The sequence below is a fragment of the Pongo abelii genome, chromosome 6 (assembly GCF_028885655.2).
Source record: "Pongo abelii isolate AG06213 chromosome 6, NHGRI_mPonAbe1-v2.0_pri, whole genome shotgun sequence".
NCBI classification, from domain to species: domain Eukaryota; kingdom Metazoa; phylum Chordata; class Mammalia; order Primates; family Hominidae; genus Pongo; species Pongo abelii.
Window position 1 is genome coordinate 29,653,157 of NC_071991.2, and position 16,810 is coordinate 29,669,966.

Consider the following 16,810-nt stretch of genomic DNA (forward strand, 5'->3'; position numbering starts at 1 on the left):
ACAGAAATACCTCTCTCCATTCTGTAGACAAAGAACCAAAGCTTAGAGACCTTCAGTGACCTGACCGTGGTTGGGTCACTGTTCAGGCACAGAAGCAGGCATGCGGCAGGTGCTGTGTGTGTTTATTCTAGTAAGTCACATTGTCTTTAACTGTGGGTGGCACCATCATTTATTCAGCCTTTAGTCAGACTTTAGTCACATCTCAGCTTTTCAATTTCTTATGCTCTTTACAGTTAGAATCTAGATTTACAGAAATATATGTCATCAGAGAATCCAACACACTTTTCTTCTAAAATAGAAGTCAAATAGGTAGGGTAGTGCACAACCTGAGTGCAAAAATCCTTATGCATTTTTTGGCATTTTGCTCTTGAAGCTGCTCCACTTATTAATCTTTCTGGGCATTTCTGTCTGCAAAAGGTAAGAAGTTGATATTTTCTCTTAAGTGTGGTGGTTGAGTTTTGGATCTGCTGGCCAAGATTTAGGCCCAGCTGGAGGAGAGTAGTCTTTTGGTACATATCTCAGTTATTTCATTTTGGGGGCATAGTAGTTGGAAACAACAAGCCTGTTACTCTTCTCAGACATATATGAGATCATCAAAGCCGGGTGCCCAAATCATAGATTAGGAGGTGGCAGAGCTGATCTGTTGACTTTTTTTTCATAATGTTACTCTTGCACTCCACAATTACATAAAAAAAAGATGACTTTTTCTGGGCGCGGTGGCTCATGCCTGTAATCTTAGCACTTTGGGAGGCGGGCGGATCCCCTGAGGTCAGGAGTTTGAGACCAGCCTGGCCAACAGGGTGCAACCCCATCTCTACTAAAAATACAAAAAAATTAGTTGGGTGTGGTGGCGCGTGCCTGTAATCCCAGCTACTTGGGAGGCTGGGGCAAGAGAATCGCTTGAACCCAGGAGGCAGGGAGCCAAGATCGCACCACTACACTCCAGCATGGGCGACACAGTGAGACTCCCTCTCAAAAAAAAAAAAAAAAAAATTCTGGATTAGGCCTTTAAGGAGAGCATTCAAAGGTTTGGTCCGGTTCATTGCTTTTGTTGGAATTGAGCCCATAACAAAGGTTTATCATATTCATTTATTGCCAGCAGATAACAGTAGCACTGATATTTCCATCTGTTATCGCTGCTTTCAGGCCATTCTAATGAAGTCTCCCACTCATCAGTTTTTTGAATGAATGATGTTTTGTGGCATTTGGAAAATTTGTCACATGAACCTTTTTGGCTGCAGGCCTTATATTCATTTTATATAGTTCTGTGCCTAAAATGGCACCTCTAAGTATTTTTGGCAGCTAAAAAGTGATTTCTGAGAGTGAAAGGATGCTTCATGGTTTGCACCCTGGTGGGCTTTGGGCTCCTTGACTTTGCTCCTTTCCTTTCTCTTGTGGTTTGTTCCTGGTGGGCTGGCCATGCTGATTGCAGAGACAGTTTCCTTAGCAAAGCTGCTGGGCACACTTGTGTTTGATTTCTGCTCCTGGAGATGTAGTAATTGACAGTGTTGAGAGTTGAGGAATGCTGAAAGGTACAATTCCTAATAACTCATAAAAGGTTATTTTGGGGGCATGGAGATAGGGTCTTTCACGTGGATTCAGTCATTTTAGTTTTCTTCTATACAGCAAAATAATGCCTACAATAAGTCTCATTCCAGTTCCATGCACACGATGTGACAGACATTCCAAAGGGTGGATCGTGGATTATGATGACACAGAAAACTGCAGCTTCTAGACATTGCCACAGAAAGCACACAGACTTTGGAAACCAACAGACCTGAAGTCAAATGCCGACTTTCAGCTTGCTCCTGTGTCACCTTTGCAAGTCAATTCACCTCTTTGAGACCTTAGTTTGCTCTTTTGTAAACCACCTAACTCTCAGGGTTGTTACGATCTTAATTAAGTGAGATTTCACATGAAAAGCACCTAGTGGATCACAGGCATTCCATGTATGGCAGCTACTGTTTTTTGCCTTCTGATTGAGCTGGAATGAAAAGAGTCTCTACATCATTGGTCATTAGGGAAATTCCAACTAAAATCACGATGAGATACCAGTACAGTACCAGATGGCTAATATCAAAAAACAGATAATAAGTGTTAGTGACGATGTGAGAGACTGGAGCCCTCTTAAATTGTTGGTGGGAAGGTAAAGTAGTGCAGCTGCCTTGGAAAATAGTTTGACAGTCTCTCAACAAGTTATGTAAGGAGTTACTGTGTGACCTGGAAGTTCCACTCCAGGTCTTGGAGTGGAATGTACATACCCATTCCGCTTTTCTTGGTGTGTACCCAAGAAATTAAGATATCTGTCCATGCAAGGACCTGTATGCAAATGGATATAGCAGCATTATTGATAACAGCCAAAATGCAGTATCAACCCAGATGTCCATGGGCTGGTGAATGGATAAACAAAATGTGGTGTCTTCATAGAATGGAATATTGTTCAACACTAGAAAGGAATGAATTGCTGATACATGCAGCAACATACAATCCAGACATAAGAGACTGTAAGTTGTATGATTTTCTTTAATTGAACCGTATAGCAAAGGCAAGACTATGGATAAAGATAGAAAGCAGATCAGTATTGCTTGGGGGCTGGGGTAGGAGTTGGAATTGACTGCAGAACAACATGAGGGAACTCTCTGAAGTGAAGGAAGGGTTCTGAAGCTGGATTGGGGTGTTGGAGGCACAGCTGTATACATTTCCTAAAACTCATCAAACTATATCTTGAAAATGGGTGATTTTATAGTGTATAAACTAAACCTAAGTAAATTGAGCTAGAACTTGGATCACCTGATCCAAGTATCATAAATTGTGATTTATATTGATAATTATGTTTTAAAAGATAGCATAGTTTTCAGAACGCTTTTGTTCAGCGGGCATGAGTAGGAGCTCCTGGGTGCACATGTGTGTTGGGTCTCGCAGCGAATTCAGTCCTTTGCACTCATTGAGGACTCTTTTCTTTTTTTTAAGACGGAATCTTGCTCTGTCACCCAAGATGGAGTGCAGTGGCGCCATCTCAGCTCACTGCAACCTCCGCCTCCCAGGTTCAAGTGATTCTTCTGCCTCAGCCTCCAAAGTAGCTGAGACTACAGGCGAGTGCCACCATGCCCATTTTTAGTAGAGATGGGGTTTCACTGTGTTAGCCAGGATGGTCTCCATCTCCTGACCTTGTGATCCGCCAGCCTTGGCCTCCCAGAGTGCTGGGATTACAGGCATGAGCCACTGTGCCCGGCCCATTGAGGACTCTTATGTGTCCCTTGTCTCTTGCCACAGCAGCCTCTATCATCAGAATTGAAGGCTTCAGTAGAGAGATATTTTAAAAAGAAATCACACCATCCAAATATAACACTGTGAATTTAGGCTTATGCTGTTACATTCTTTCTCCTATGAATGTTTATTTTTACATTGTTGAAATTAAATATATATAATGTGTTTTAAATTAACTATATGAAATAAACATTTTCCATGATAAACTTTCTATGAATACAGCTTTAATTGCTGACTCTGTATTTGTTTGAGTACACCCTTTCTAGCCTTGTATATTATTTCAGAAACTTTATCTATTAGTTTTTATTTCATTCCTAGCTGGAGAATGTTCTTTCTTGTTAACAGTTATATTTTCTTATTTTAAATATTTTTCTTTTTTTTTTTTTTGAGACAGAGTTTGCTCTGTTGCCCAGGCCGGAGTACAGTAGTGCGATCTCAGCTCACTGCAACCTCTGCCTCCCGGGTTCAAGTGATTTTTCCTGCCTCAGCCTCCCGAGTAGCTGGGACTACAGGCATGCGCCACCACGCCCAGCTAATTTTTGTATTTTTAGTACAGATGGGGTTTTACCATGTTGACCAGGCTGATTTAAATATCTTTTCATATCCAGTTTTCACTTCTTTTTTGGGTACTAAGTGGTCTGCATTTTAAAGTAAAATTTAATAGAGATTTAAAAATAAAATGTACAAGTTCCATACAGGAAACTTGGAGACTAACAAAATGTATAGTGGAAAACAATCATCTCTAGTACCAACTAACACATAATTAGTTGTTGGTATTTCTGCACATGGCCTTCCATATTATTTTCTGTTTCCTGTAATGTATAACAAAAAATACAATTCTAGATGTACTATTTTATTTACCTTTTTTTCTTAGCAAAATATTCCTCATTATGTTTGTCTACATTCTGACAGTAAATACCTACAAATACATCTTTTGGATGTCTTATAATTTTGTTAGCAAAACCCATTTTGAAAATGTTGGTTATTTCTAGTTTTTTAAATAACATTTGTTCTCAATTGTTTAAACTTGCTGAAATTACGTACATTTTAAAGATTTTTGATATATATTGAAAAATTGTCCTCTTGAGGCATTTTATTTTCCCAACAATTATGTGATTTTTTTTCCCTTATGTCTTGTCTACAAAGGGTACTATGGAATTTTTTTATTACCAATTTGATGGGTTAAAAACCATACTATTGTAATTTATATTTGGTTATTAATGAATATTGTCTCTTAAAATAGGTTTATTGGCCTTTTGTGTTTCTTTGAAAAATTCTCATATCTATCACTTTTCCTGTTGGAATTTTTCTTTTGCTCATTGAATCATGTAAAGTCTTTATTGATAAAACATATCAGCCCTATTATATTTGGATAGTTTCCTCTGCTTCTACCTTTTAAGTTTGGTTACTGATTAATTGTCACCTGCTGGGGATGAGGCTTTTTACCTACCGGAATGAGGGGCCGTGAGGAGGTCTCCTCCCCTGTCCTTCTATTGAACACGAAAGCAGGTAAAGCAGACCAGCTGTTCAGAGTCTAGGAGAGTTGACAGAATTTCCCCCGGGATCTGTGGTTGGGATTCATTTAAGGTTTACAGCCTGCATCCCCGGATCTCATCTCTGATCGTTATTTGCTGGCTGTGTATGAATTTCAGGTGTGGTTTCTTCTATAAGACAGGGGGATCTTTTATTTTCTGTTATTTTCTTAAGAGTTTATCTGCTTTCTTCCCTCTAAGAAATGGTGCTTGTGAGAATCCTCATACTCTTATCTCTAAAAAATCAAGGTTTCTTGGAGATAAGACATTCCTGAGAAACAAAATGTCCATAAACCTGGGGATTAAGTAATTAGCATTTAGGGAACTGATTGAAATTCCAGTATAGGAATTTAAAGCATGGTCGGTCCTATTTATTAATTGAAATTCAGAGACCTTGAGATAATCGCCTGTCATTCCCTGCATAGATTTTCTCTCTGCATTGAGCAGGCTACTCCCTGCCCTCTGCTTCTGTCCCTGGTCCTGAGCATCAAGACTGCCAGCACCCGCGAGGCTCCCTTTGTTCTCAGCCTGTGCGGAGTGTAATGAGCCCACTCTAATTGGGCTCAAGCTGAAAGCAGCTGGGATCTCATTGCCTGTGTGTCAAGTTCTGCTTTTGATGAATGCAGAAGCAGTGTGAGGCACAGCAGGGGGCCCCTCCCTTTTGAAAAAGATGGAGTCCTTGAGCTGATCTTCTTTGGGGCCGTCCCACCATCCTGAAGCAAACCCTGGACTTCTGGCCCGGGACAGACTGTTGGCCAAAGCTGTTGCTGTGATAAGTAACATAAGGATCCTTACTTTCCAGAGGTCAGTGAGACAAGTCCTGTCAGTGAGCTGCTGGTTTGCAAGTTTGTCTGCTATTTATCTAAAGATCTCACCTTATCCCCTGAACTTAACAAAAGCAGAACAGGTGGAATTTAGGTAAAATCTATGTTGTTTTGGATCCTTGACCCTGCTGTCCACTCCCTCACGTCCCAGAGTCACAAGCTTCAGTTCCTGCCAAGTCAGCTGTGCCTGCCTGTGGTGCGGCTCTGTTTTAGCCTGGGATAGAAAAGGGAGAAGCACTCATCATCAGTGTTGTCCTGCGTCCTTCCTCACTCAGCACACATGGAGGAGTAATTTATGTCACTATGAGGATTACTAATGGAGATCAGCAAGGGTTTATTCTCTGGGGCTTATTTAGATCCTGCCTAAATAGGGATAACTATATTTGGGATGGCTTAACTACATCTATAGATACCCTAGTCCTTGAACCACGGGCGTCCAGAATCTTCCTTGAGCAGAGACATCTTTCAGGCCTCTCCAGTGTGAACTGTTGATCCCCTCAAGGGAGTTGCTCCTGAAGGTTTCCTCGTGAGCCCACACCCTCTGCCGTGTTCATAGTTTGTAAGTTGTATGTTACTGTTTTCATGAGCTCTTCAAGAAGCATGTGGCTCTGCATATTGTCTCTGCTCTGCACACGGAGGGAATATCCCCCAGGTGCTTATGCAGGGCTGCTGTTTTCCCAGAGCCCAGGACAGCGTTCTGAAAACTGAGGATGCCTGCTAGGTAACAGAAGGCAGTTGACCTCTCCTCACACACATAATTTCTGTTACCAGAGATGGTTGATCCTTAAGAAATCATGGTAGTAGTATCTTCACAAAATGTGGGTAGACTGACTTTTCAGAGTGGGCATAAAACCTGGAAATTCACTTTTTTCCCCCTTAGTTCCCATACATTTTAAGGTTTTTTTTTGTTTTTTTGTTTTTTAGAGAGGTTTGTTCCTTTTAGGGAGATTTTGGAAAACTAAATACTGTACACATGTAAGGCATTACATATTTAGAACCTTTGTTCTCGAGAGGTTTGGTAGCATTGCTTCTGCTGAGATGATAGAGTACCACGTAAGATGAGCCTTGGAAGTTGTTTGTTCCAGAGACGACACAATTAGGGACAGAGGTGCTAGCTGGTGTGGGATCAGGAAACGATGCCCTAGTCTGGCCAGGCATTTTGATGCAATCTCAGTTTCTTCATAAAGCAGGGAAGAGAGTCCGTACTCTTTTTTTTTTTTTTTTTTTTGGAGACGGAGTCTCACTCTGTCGCCCAGGCTGGAGTTCAGTGGCGCGATCTCGGCTCACTGCAAGCTCCGCCTCCCGGGTTCACGCCATTCTCCTGCCTCAGTCTCCCGAGTAGCTGGGACTACAGGCGCCCACCACCACACCCGGCTAATTTTTTTGTACTTTTAGTACAGACAGGTTTCACCGTGTTAGCCAGGATGGTCTTGACCTCCTGACTCGTGATCCACCTGCTTCGGCCTCCCAAAGTGCTGGGATTACAGGCTTGAGCCACCGCACCTGGCCGAGAGTCCGTACTCTTACAAACGAGGAGACTGAGACCCAGACTGGCTGGTGGTGTGGCTGGCAGGTTGCAGTCACGGTCAGAACCCAGAGCTCTGGTTCTTTAGCTCCTCCTTTCCCTGTGGGTTCCCCTTTGCCCGTTGACTCTGGTGCTTCCATGTGACCCAGCACAGGGCCTTCTTTCTGCCTCCTCCCGCTTGCTTGTGAGGCCACATCTGCGTGCCTGCTGGTGATTGGGAGTACTCTGAAGATCCCTCTTATTTGTCCCTGGCAAACTCCCCTTTGACCACAGCTCCAGCTATCTGGCTTTGTCCTGAGTCCTGGTGCTGGTGCTGGATTTGGAGCTTGGACTTGGTAGGCAGAGACTGCCTTTCTCATCAGACTTCGACTTGGCAGCACCCGGCTCTCAACCCTGGGCTCCTCGGGCAGGCGTGTGCCTCTCCACCTCCTGGTCTCCGTTCCCATCACAAGGCTGCGTCCTCCTGGATTGGGCAAGCTGACTCTGACACCTGGTGTTCAGTTAGCAAGCATTTATTGAAGGAAAGCCTCAACAACAACAATTATCAGGACTTCTGCATCCTCATTTTGGCGTTTTTCAGTTGAATAATGAGACCTGTGACTTTGCATTCTTCATGTTATCTGGCTGTCAAATGGAATCATGCCATGCATTAACTGTAGTGAGATAGTATATGTGTGTATTATTACGATGTTGGCATTCCTCAGGAGAAAGCTGCTACAAAAGTCCAGCTACCAAAAACAGTGAAGCAGTTTCCAGGATATTAGCAAATTTCAAACACACTAATTTCAGCAGCAACAAAATGGAACTACACTTTAATGTAAGGTAACTCTGTTTAAAGGTGCTTTCTGTTTCAAGAAGTGTAGCCTTAATATTTTCTTAAGAATAGTTTTTGTAAAGGAACAAACTGGGGTTAAATTTTTCAAAATATGATTTATTTGGGTAGCTTAGTGAGAAATGATAAAAGGTTGTTAGCAAGTAACTGAGCAAGGGTAACCAACAAGTAGGCAGCTCTGAAGTTAGGGAATATCCCAGAAAAATGCGGGAAGAAGAGTAGGATGGAAATGGTGCCCTTCACCTGGGAGGGCCCCAGGAAGGGCCCCCAGAAGAGTGAGTGTCTGTGCGAGTCTCCTGTGAGCACTGACCTCACAGGCATCTACCCTGCTTAGTTGCCCCTGGCCTAAAGGGAACATGTGTGGTCATGTCATGATAGTCTTTTATAAATCTTTTCAGTCTGAGAAGTGGTTTTAAAAAATACTTTCTACTTTATTATCTGAAAAAACATTTCAAAAGTCAAACTACATAAAAAGATATACTCAGAAGAATTTCGCTCTTGTCCCTGTCTTTTCCACTCCACCCCACCCACCCTCCACAGGTAAGCATTTTCATTAGCTTTTACAGAGACAAATCTCTAAATTTAAAACATTTTGTTTAGGAAGTGAGCATTGCAGTCTGGGCCATATACTGGGTGGTCTTCAGTATGTGTGAAAAACAAAGAGAACTTTGGAAGTTTTATAAAAAGGAGAAATGTAAGGGATTGTTTTGAAAGAGAGTTGTTCATTGGCACTAAGTAAAGTTTTGGGGAGCTGGCAAGCTCTCATTGGTGTGCAAGCTCTCATTGGTGTGTGATGGGGCTGGGTAAGCTAGTCTGAGAGTCAGGGCAGGCAGTTTCAGCAGCCAGGCTTGCCGAGAATGACCTGAGTGCTTTGCCCCTCTGGCCTCGACTCTGTTAGTTGGGTATGACAAGAATGACCCAGTTCTTATGATCAATTTTCACCTACTCTGTCCTTCCTGTGATTTTTTTGAAAAAAAAAAGTATTGGTATGTAATAATTGTACATATTTATGGGATACATGTGATGTTTGCAAACTATGTGATGTTTGATGTGTGCAAACTATGATTCTTTTTGTGTAAAGCAGGCCAAATGTACACGTTTCCTTTTGCATCAAGGATGGCATACTGGACGTATGTTTTTGTTTTTGCCTATGCTTTTTCACTAACACTGTATCTTGGGGATCATCTCACACCAGTTTTCAGAGGCCTTTGTTCTTGCTGGAGGTGGGCAGAGTGGGTTCCTCAGGGGAGCTCTCGTGAGTCCAGAAGACACTGCGCTGGGGGCTCTCTGTTTTGCCACCACAGAGAAGCTGTGTGACCCAGAAGAAGACACCCACCAAGGGCCCTGGTGCCTTAAATTTGTAAAGTGGTATTCCTCATATACCTGTATCCCAGAGACAACGTGCATTCAGAAGTGCGGCATTATTTTGTCTGATTGGAAGAAAAAGTCCTTTCTGAAATGCAATGCATTAGTGATGGAGATGTGCTGCCAGAGTATCAAGTGGCCGTTTTGGATCTGGGAATGCTTTAGACCAAGAGGAATTGCAGAAAAGGCCTCTGTGGAGGCCAGAGCCTGTCCTTATTTCCAGTGCCAGCCCGTGCGCCTGGCTCTGGCTGCGTGGCTGTGGCCTGTCTCTGCGGAGCAGCCCTGGAGCAGCCAGGCCCCAGGCAGGTGGGGGGCTTCAGGCTTGAGTTCTGATGTTCCCTGGCCTCACTTCTTGATTGTGTGGAACTTAAGTGTCAGGTTCCAGGAATGTTTGGCTGTCGGTGGCGGTGATGGAGAATAAGGGAGACCCGTTTAAAGTGACACATGGAAGGCAGACCTGGTTTCCCTGTTTGTCACAGAAGATTCTAGTGAAATGAATTATAATTTGGGGCAGAGACCTGAAATTGCTCTTCTGTGCCAAAATAAATTGATTTTGTCAGCTGTCTGAGCTTCATTTCTTAAACTGGACAGGAGCTAACCTAGTCTAAATAAAACTCATTTTCCATTAATAAAACTAGGTCACTCCAGGCTGCCTGAGTATGCTTCTGAGTGTCTTAAAGCACATTCTCCAAAATCCAGGGGTTCATGTCATTTTCATTACCCATCGAATGTCGCTGGCGTGACGTTGGCACTCACCTCTCCCATGGCATGCCACTGTAGATGTGGGGCCTGTCTCTAACTCCATTCCAGCTGCAGGGCAATCGTGGCAGGAGGGCATTGCTGTACACCTGCTGGGGCTGTGGACAGGCTAAGAGGGAGCTGATCCAGCCACCCTCCCACCGGAGAAGGGGCTTTGGGCAGGACGGCCCTGCCTCGCCCAAAGAAAGCTTTGTTTGCCGTGCCTTTGCCAGTGTTCCTGCTGCTGAGAGCTTTGCACCATAATGTTTTGAAGGTTTTATTTACACGTGGGGGCCAATAAACTAGATCATGGAGGCAGGAAGTTGTGAATGTAAAACAAAAATGACAGCATGAATGGAATAATTTTAGAAAAGCCTTGTTCAGATAGGAAGAGCATCTCTGCATAGAGAGCTCCCTGAGCAGTGGGGGTGCTGGCCTGCCTCACTTGCTGGAGGCTTGTGAGAGCCTCCAGGTGGCATCTGGCCCCTGCTCCGATGCCTGTGCGCACCCTGCCCTGCCCTGCCCTGTGGGGCTGGGCCCTGCCTCTGGGATTTTAGGAGCTGGACTTACCTGGAAAGCCCAGGAGAGGCTCCCATTCTCTTTCCTTGTTCCTTCTTTCTCTTCCTGCACATGAGAGGGCAACGAGTGAACCGTGACTTGCAGCATCTTGCAGACGTAGGTCGGAATGCGGCTTTAGCATGTTCTGAAATATACAGCTCTAGAAATGCTAAATCTATTGGAGATGTCTTTCTAAAACAGAAATTGGCGGGCAGTGGCAATCTTTGCAGTGCTTTATTTCTAGCATTCTTGTGTGATCTGAAGTATCATACCAAGTACATTTTAAACAGTGGATTGTCTTTAATTTACCTTTTTAATAAAATGCTGACACTCAGTGTATATAGAGATGTGAAAGGCTACGAAAAAATAGAAAAATAGATGTTTTAAAGAAATAGAAAGTCATGAGAAAGGGGGCGGCTCTCCCTGTAATGCATTGTCTGCCCCGATATCCCAGCTTTTCATGGGTTAAGCTGTGTCTTCTCATCCTTCTTTGCTGCCTTTGTGAGAGCTTCTCAACAACATGCAGATTCCTGAGTACTGACAAACTTTTTCTTGCTTCTATTTGCAGTGCACAGAAGCCAAAAAGCATTGCTGGTATTTTGAAGGACTCTATCCAACCTATTATATGTAAGTATTTGCACCTTTCTGTGGTTTCATTCTGTGGCCACACCTTTCTCTGGGAATTGTCTTGCCAAAGTTCTGGGTGTGGGATGGGGAAAGCCCGGCGTGGCCCAGCCTCTGCTGTGGTGCCAGGCTTGCCTCGCTGGGGGATGAGCAGGTGACCTCACCGTGGTGTCTGGCCCACTCAAACCAGTTACGCTGAGGACAGCCTGAAATCCTGTGCCCTGTTCTGTGGTGCAGGTGAGCTCACATGTGAGGGTTTAAAGGGGGCGAGATGTCTGTGGAAGGCAAATGTTATGTTGGCTTATACACATTTTCCTAGGCAAAGAGAGCAAGGATCAAAGGAGCAGACTTATGACCTTGAGCGGGACAAGAAACAGTCCTCAGCGGAGCCACTGTGACAGTGTGTGTGTGTCTGTGCGTATGTGTAGGAGATCACGATGATCGCCTGTCTCTGAGGCCTCCTTGCCAGAGAGCTGCTGTCACAGCCTCTCGTGGCTCTTGGCTCAGAATGGGTTATAATCCTTCCAGTGCCCTGTCAGTGTCTGCCAGTCTTTCTGTAATGAGGGCATTGCTGCATTTTCTTCCTGTCGTTTTCATGTGTTTGTAATATCTGCTGTGGTAGCCACCAGCCCTGTGGAGCCACCTGCCTCGGTGACCACATTAACTCTCCAGGTTATCAGTCACTGTTTTTGATTCTGTTTTGAAGTTCCTTAGGTATTGAGTCGAATGCCCTAACCAAATTTTCCCGAAAGCTCTATTATTTTTAGTGTTGAATTTTGTAAAACCTGAGATTCTTCAGGCATATATATTGTAGTCTAGCAGAAACACTGTATTCTAGCATATAGGGTAATTGGATAGGAGATATATAATAATAGGAAAAAGGGTTATTTTTTTAATCTGCCAGAACATACATTTTTCTTACCTGTCACTATTATTATTATTATTATTATTATTATTATTATTATTATTTGAGATGGAGTCCTGCTGTGTCACCAGGCTGGAGTGCAGTGGCACAATCTCGGCTCACTGCAGTCCCTGCCTCCTGAGTTCAAGCAGTTCTCGTGCCTCAACCTCCCTAGTAGCTGAGATTACAGGCGTGTGCCACCACGCCCAGCTAATTTTTCTATTTCTAGTAGAGATGGGGTTTCACCATGTTGGCCAGGCTGGTCTCGAACTACTGTCCTCAAGCAATCTGCCCACCTTGGCCTCCCAAAGTGCTGGGATTAGAGGTGTGAGTCACCTCGCCCAGCCTCTTACCTGTCATTCTTGAGGAGCCCAGTGTAGGAGGGAAGGGCTGTGTATCTGTGAGTGGGGGGTAAAGCACGCGGAAGCTGGCCATGTTCGTCATCTTGGTTTCATACTGACAAGCAGGAGTCAGTGTGCCCCGTGGCGTGGGGGCCCTGGAAGGAAGCCTCTGCAGCTGCGGAAAGACAGACCCCACTTGGAAAATAAAGCAGCAGCATAAGGACTTGGGCTGTAATTACAGAATTGTCAGGTTGAAGAGAGGTGGTTGTGGGATAACAGGAAGAGAAAATATTTTGGTTCTTCTCAGTGTAATGAATTTTCATCAGTACGCCTTATTTCCTTGTTCAGCTTCTTGCGCAAATGTGGACCTTTCGCCTCCTTCTGTGTACTCTTCCTTAAAAACCTGTTTCTCCAATTGTTTTATAGATCAGCTTTGTCAGAGCTGGGGCGTCAGAGGTCATTGCTGTTCTTGTATTGACTTATTCATTTGTTCTTTATTCATTCACTCGTTCCCTGCATATTTTGAAAGTGTTTTGCATTGCATTGAACTGCAGACAGGGAATACAAAGACAAGCCCTGCTTTTGTCACTCAGGCCTGTGGCCCAGTTTCCTTTCGCGCTTTTCTCTTCCAATGGTGGGGAGAAGGATCCAGAGCTCCCTAGGTGCACTGTCCAGAAAAATGGAAAAGTGAAGTCACCGTGAGAACACGAAGTTCAGGGTTAGAGTAACAGCAGGTAACAAGTTATTAAGTACTTACTCGAGGCCCCGGCATTGTCCTGTGCCCTGTACGTGAATTAAGGTCTTCTGATCTCATGATGCCAGGAAACCCCAGCCCCACCCACTAGTCTTCTCTGTTCTGCCTCTGGTCTTTCTGTTTCTCCCCTCTGTTCCCAGTGTCCTCACCCGAATCCACATCTGCGAATGTCCCTCTGAACCATTGCCGAAACTTTCTAGCTAGTCTCCTTTCAACCTCTTCTGCCATCCAGTGCACACGTCTTTGTAAATTTCCTTGTCACTTTTTTGCTTAAAACCATCAGGAACAATGTCCTTTTAACAGTAGATTTTCAAGAGAGCGTCTGGCTTTATCTTCCTTCTTTATTATGAGTCTCATGAGTGCAACAAGTTATAAATACTTGGCTTCCCAACAAAGCGTAGAATAGTGCCTGGCACACAGCGGCCATCCTTGATGTTGAGTGGATGCATTTCCTTGCAGTTCCCACCATGCAGTCAGCAGCGCCAACCTATGTAGGGGACCTTTGATCATTCCTCAGTTCTCTGAGCCTCTTCTGACTCAGTTCCCTGTCCCCATAAGAGTTTGTTCCTCCCCTGCTGTTTTGGCTGTGAGAGAGTGCTGACAACACCAGCAAACTGCACCACTCAGTGAGTGCTTCAGGATGGGGCTGTGGCCTGTGCATTCCATAACCCTGCTGCCTGGCCCAGCGTGTGCCACCTGATGTTTGTAATCATGTTCGTGCAGAGTTCACATATTTGCTCTGTTACTTTTTTATTTAACTGAGGTGAAATTCAAAGAACAGAATTAACCATTTTAAAGTGACCCGTGCAGTAGCATGAAGCACTTTCCCTGCGTGTGTGGTCCCCACCTCTGTCTAGCACCAGCCTTCCCATCCCTCCACTCTGTTGTTTACCAGCTCCGTGACATTGTCAGCTGCTTCCTCTGTAAGATGTGACTGCGAATTCTGACCTGCCAGGTTTGAGGCACAGGGCTTGCACACAGCCAGTGGAGAAGTCCCATAAGAACATAACCTACCCAAGGCCAGCTCACCTTTCTGTTACATATGCTCATGAGATTAGTGCTACAGACTTAGTGTGCCACTTCCCTGCACATGTGAGGGACGACAGTGTCCTGACACAGCAGTGAACCCAGTGTGGTACCAAGGAGAAAGTTGTTTTTTTGGGGCCAGCCAGCACACATGGGGTGGCTTGTCCAATACCCTCACCGGTCCAGATATTTAATACTCAAAAACTGTCTTCTCCAAAGCTGTCTTCTCCACTGTCCATCAAGTTGGGGTCATGAAGCATTTTTCTTAAAGGGAAATGAGTAGAAATTGCTTAGCTATATTCTACTCCATCCAGTCTTGCTTAAGGAGAGGTCTGCTGCAAGCAAGAGACGGTAGCTACACCCCCACTGGAAGTGCTTGACCTGCAGGAGGCACAGCTGCCCTAGAGTTAACCTTGAGGGGTACGTTATTGTTGATCTCTGAAGCCCCCTGTGGTTTCTGCTGCCTTGGTGGAGAAGGCAGTGCAGGTACTGGAGGCTCACACCCAGCCCAGGCTCGCCCTGCTGCTGGGGGCCTCAGGCGGTGGGGATGCAGGGGAGGCTGGCAGGCTGTCATTGCACACTGCTGCCAGCCTGGCCTCTGGACACATGGCCAGTGTGCAGGGTGCTGTCCCGGGGATGGTGATGACTGCACTTCATTCATTCCATCCACAGGTGTCTGTGGAGGGCCCACGACGTGTCAGTTGTGGTGCGTTGTGGTGTGCAGGACAGGGAAGGGACCTATGCCTCATGCAGCAGTGGTATAGTCATGTGAGAGTGACTAGTCATTTCTGAAGCATCTTCAACATCACATTAAAAAAAAACTTAAATTAGGCCGGGCACAGTGGCTCATGCCTGTAATCCCAGCACTCTGGGAGGCCGACTCGGGCTGATCTCCTGAGCTCAGGAGTTCGAGACCACCCTGGGCAACATGGTGAAACCCTGTCTCTACTAAAATAAAAATATATATATATATTAGCTGGTCATGGTAGCACAAGCCTGTAGTCCCAGCTGCTCGGGAGGCTGAGGCACGAGACTAGCTTGAGCCCCAGAGGCGGAGGTTGCAGTGAGCCACACACACCACTGTCCTCCAGCTTGGGCTACACAGCGAGACTCCGTCTCAAAAAAAAAATATATATATATATATATATACATATATATATATATATATATGTATATATATAATGGATCTCATCTAAAAAGTACATTTCCAGTATATTCTACATTTCATTTCACCTGGGTAAAGTGCTAAGATTCTCCAAAATAGATATTCCTTACAAATATGTTGACTCAAGGTGGCGTCCTATTTTGTTGGAGGTTGTTTTTTTTCCTTCTCCTGCAGAAAATATATTTCAAACAACATCTCTGTTTTGTGAGTGTAACTCACCATGCGGAATGCATTGAGGAGGGAACATCTAGGTTGCAAACTTGTTGTAGAGATTTTACTCCTATATTTGATCATTTTGTCCTCACCGGATTTCATTTTGTCCTCCTGATTTCATTTTGTCTCACCGGAAATCCCAGGTGGCAGCCGCCTTCTCCCCACTCTGCCTGTCCCTGCATTTCATTCCAGCGTGCCAGTTAGTAAGCTAACAGAGACTGATCTCTTTTAATGAAATGTAGGTTTTCTACTGTAGCTACCTAGACATACAAAATTACTCTTACCTGTTCTGATTTCTTTGTGCTAAATGGTCTCTCTCTTTCTACCCTGTCCCTGCATCAAGGTTTATTTCATTTCCTTAATTTTATATTTTTCCATTTCGTCTGGAAGACTGTGTATTACATGTATAAACAAGATATTCTTATTTTTGAAGAAAAAGACCCTTCGGGATCTGAACAGAAAAGCAACACATTCCTGTTCCCTCCAATAATGTTTCTTTCCCCCTTCACTTCCCTTCACTACCTGCCTTTCCTGTTGCAAGCTGCCCTTCCAAGAGCTCTGATTAAAATGTGCCTTTCTGTGCTTTGGTTCAGGGCTTACTAGGTGTCTACTCTTAGTAACATGTGGTTTAAAAATAGCAAGTGGCTGTGTGGCCTCAGCAGCTCCCACCCCTTGGCTTGCCTTCTCCTCGAGTCGAGCTTCTGCTTGGGCCTCGCTCCCTCAGCTCCTTTGCCAGCACGGCCTGAAACAGGGGCCACCGTGCGAGCTTCCTGGAGCCCAGAGATGAGAAGATAAAGGTAGGAACTGACCGAGGAGCATGTCTTGCAGGATCCAAAGCAGCAAACAGCACACTTCCCTGTCAGTCCAGAAACTGCTGCCGACTAAGGTGGCGTTTGTCAGAGAAGAGCCTAGACACAGGTCCACATCCGGGAACTCAGTCCGATGTCCAGGTGTCTGCAGGGAGCACTGAATCCCCCTCATCCGGTGACAGGGAGCTCCTGCCTGTCACAGAGTCTGTGTCTGCTGCTCCTGTGGCACAGAGGGGAAGTGGAGTGGCATGGGAGGAGGTAGCTCCAGGTACTATTCAGCCTGCGGCTTCAGTTTTCTTAAAAAAGGTGTGGTCGTGGTGCCTGCTGCACTGG

The 16,810-nt window shown here is 44.8% G+C and overlaps 1 protein-coding gene across 1 annotated transcript in view; it reads left to right on the forward strand.

Moving 5' to 3' along the window:
* The window catches only part of VOPP1 (VOPP1 WW domain binding protein), a 101,404-nt gene that overhangs the window by 39,830 nt on the left and 44,764 nt on the right, over nt 1–16,810 (forward strand). Inside the window, 1 exon segment of the mRNA NM_001131600.1 lies at nt 11,210–11,268. Coding sequence (NP_001125072.1) covers nt 11,210–11,268 — 59 coding nt within the window.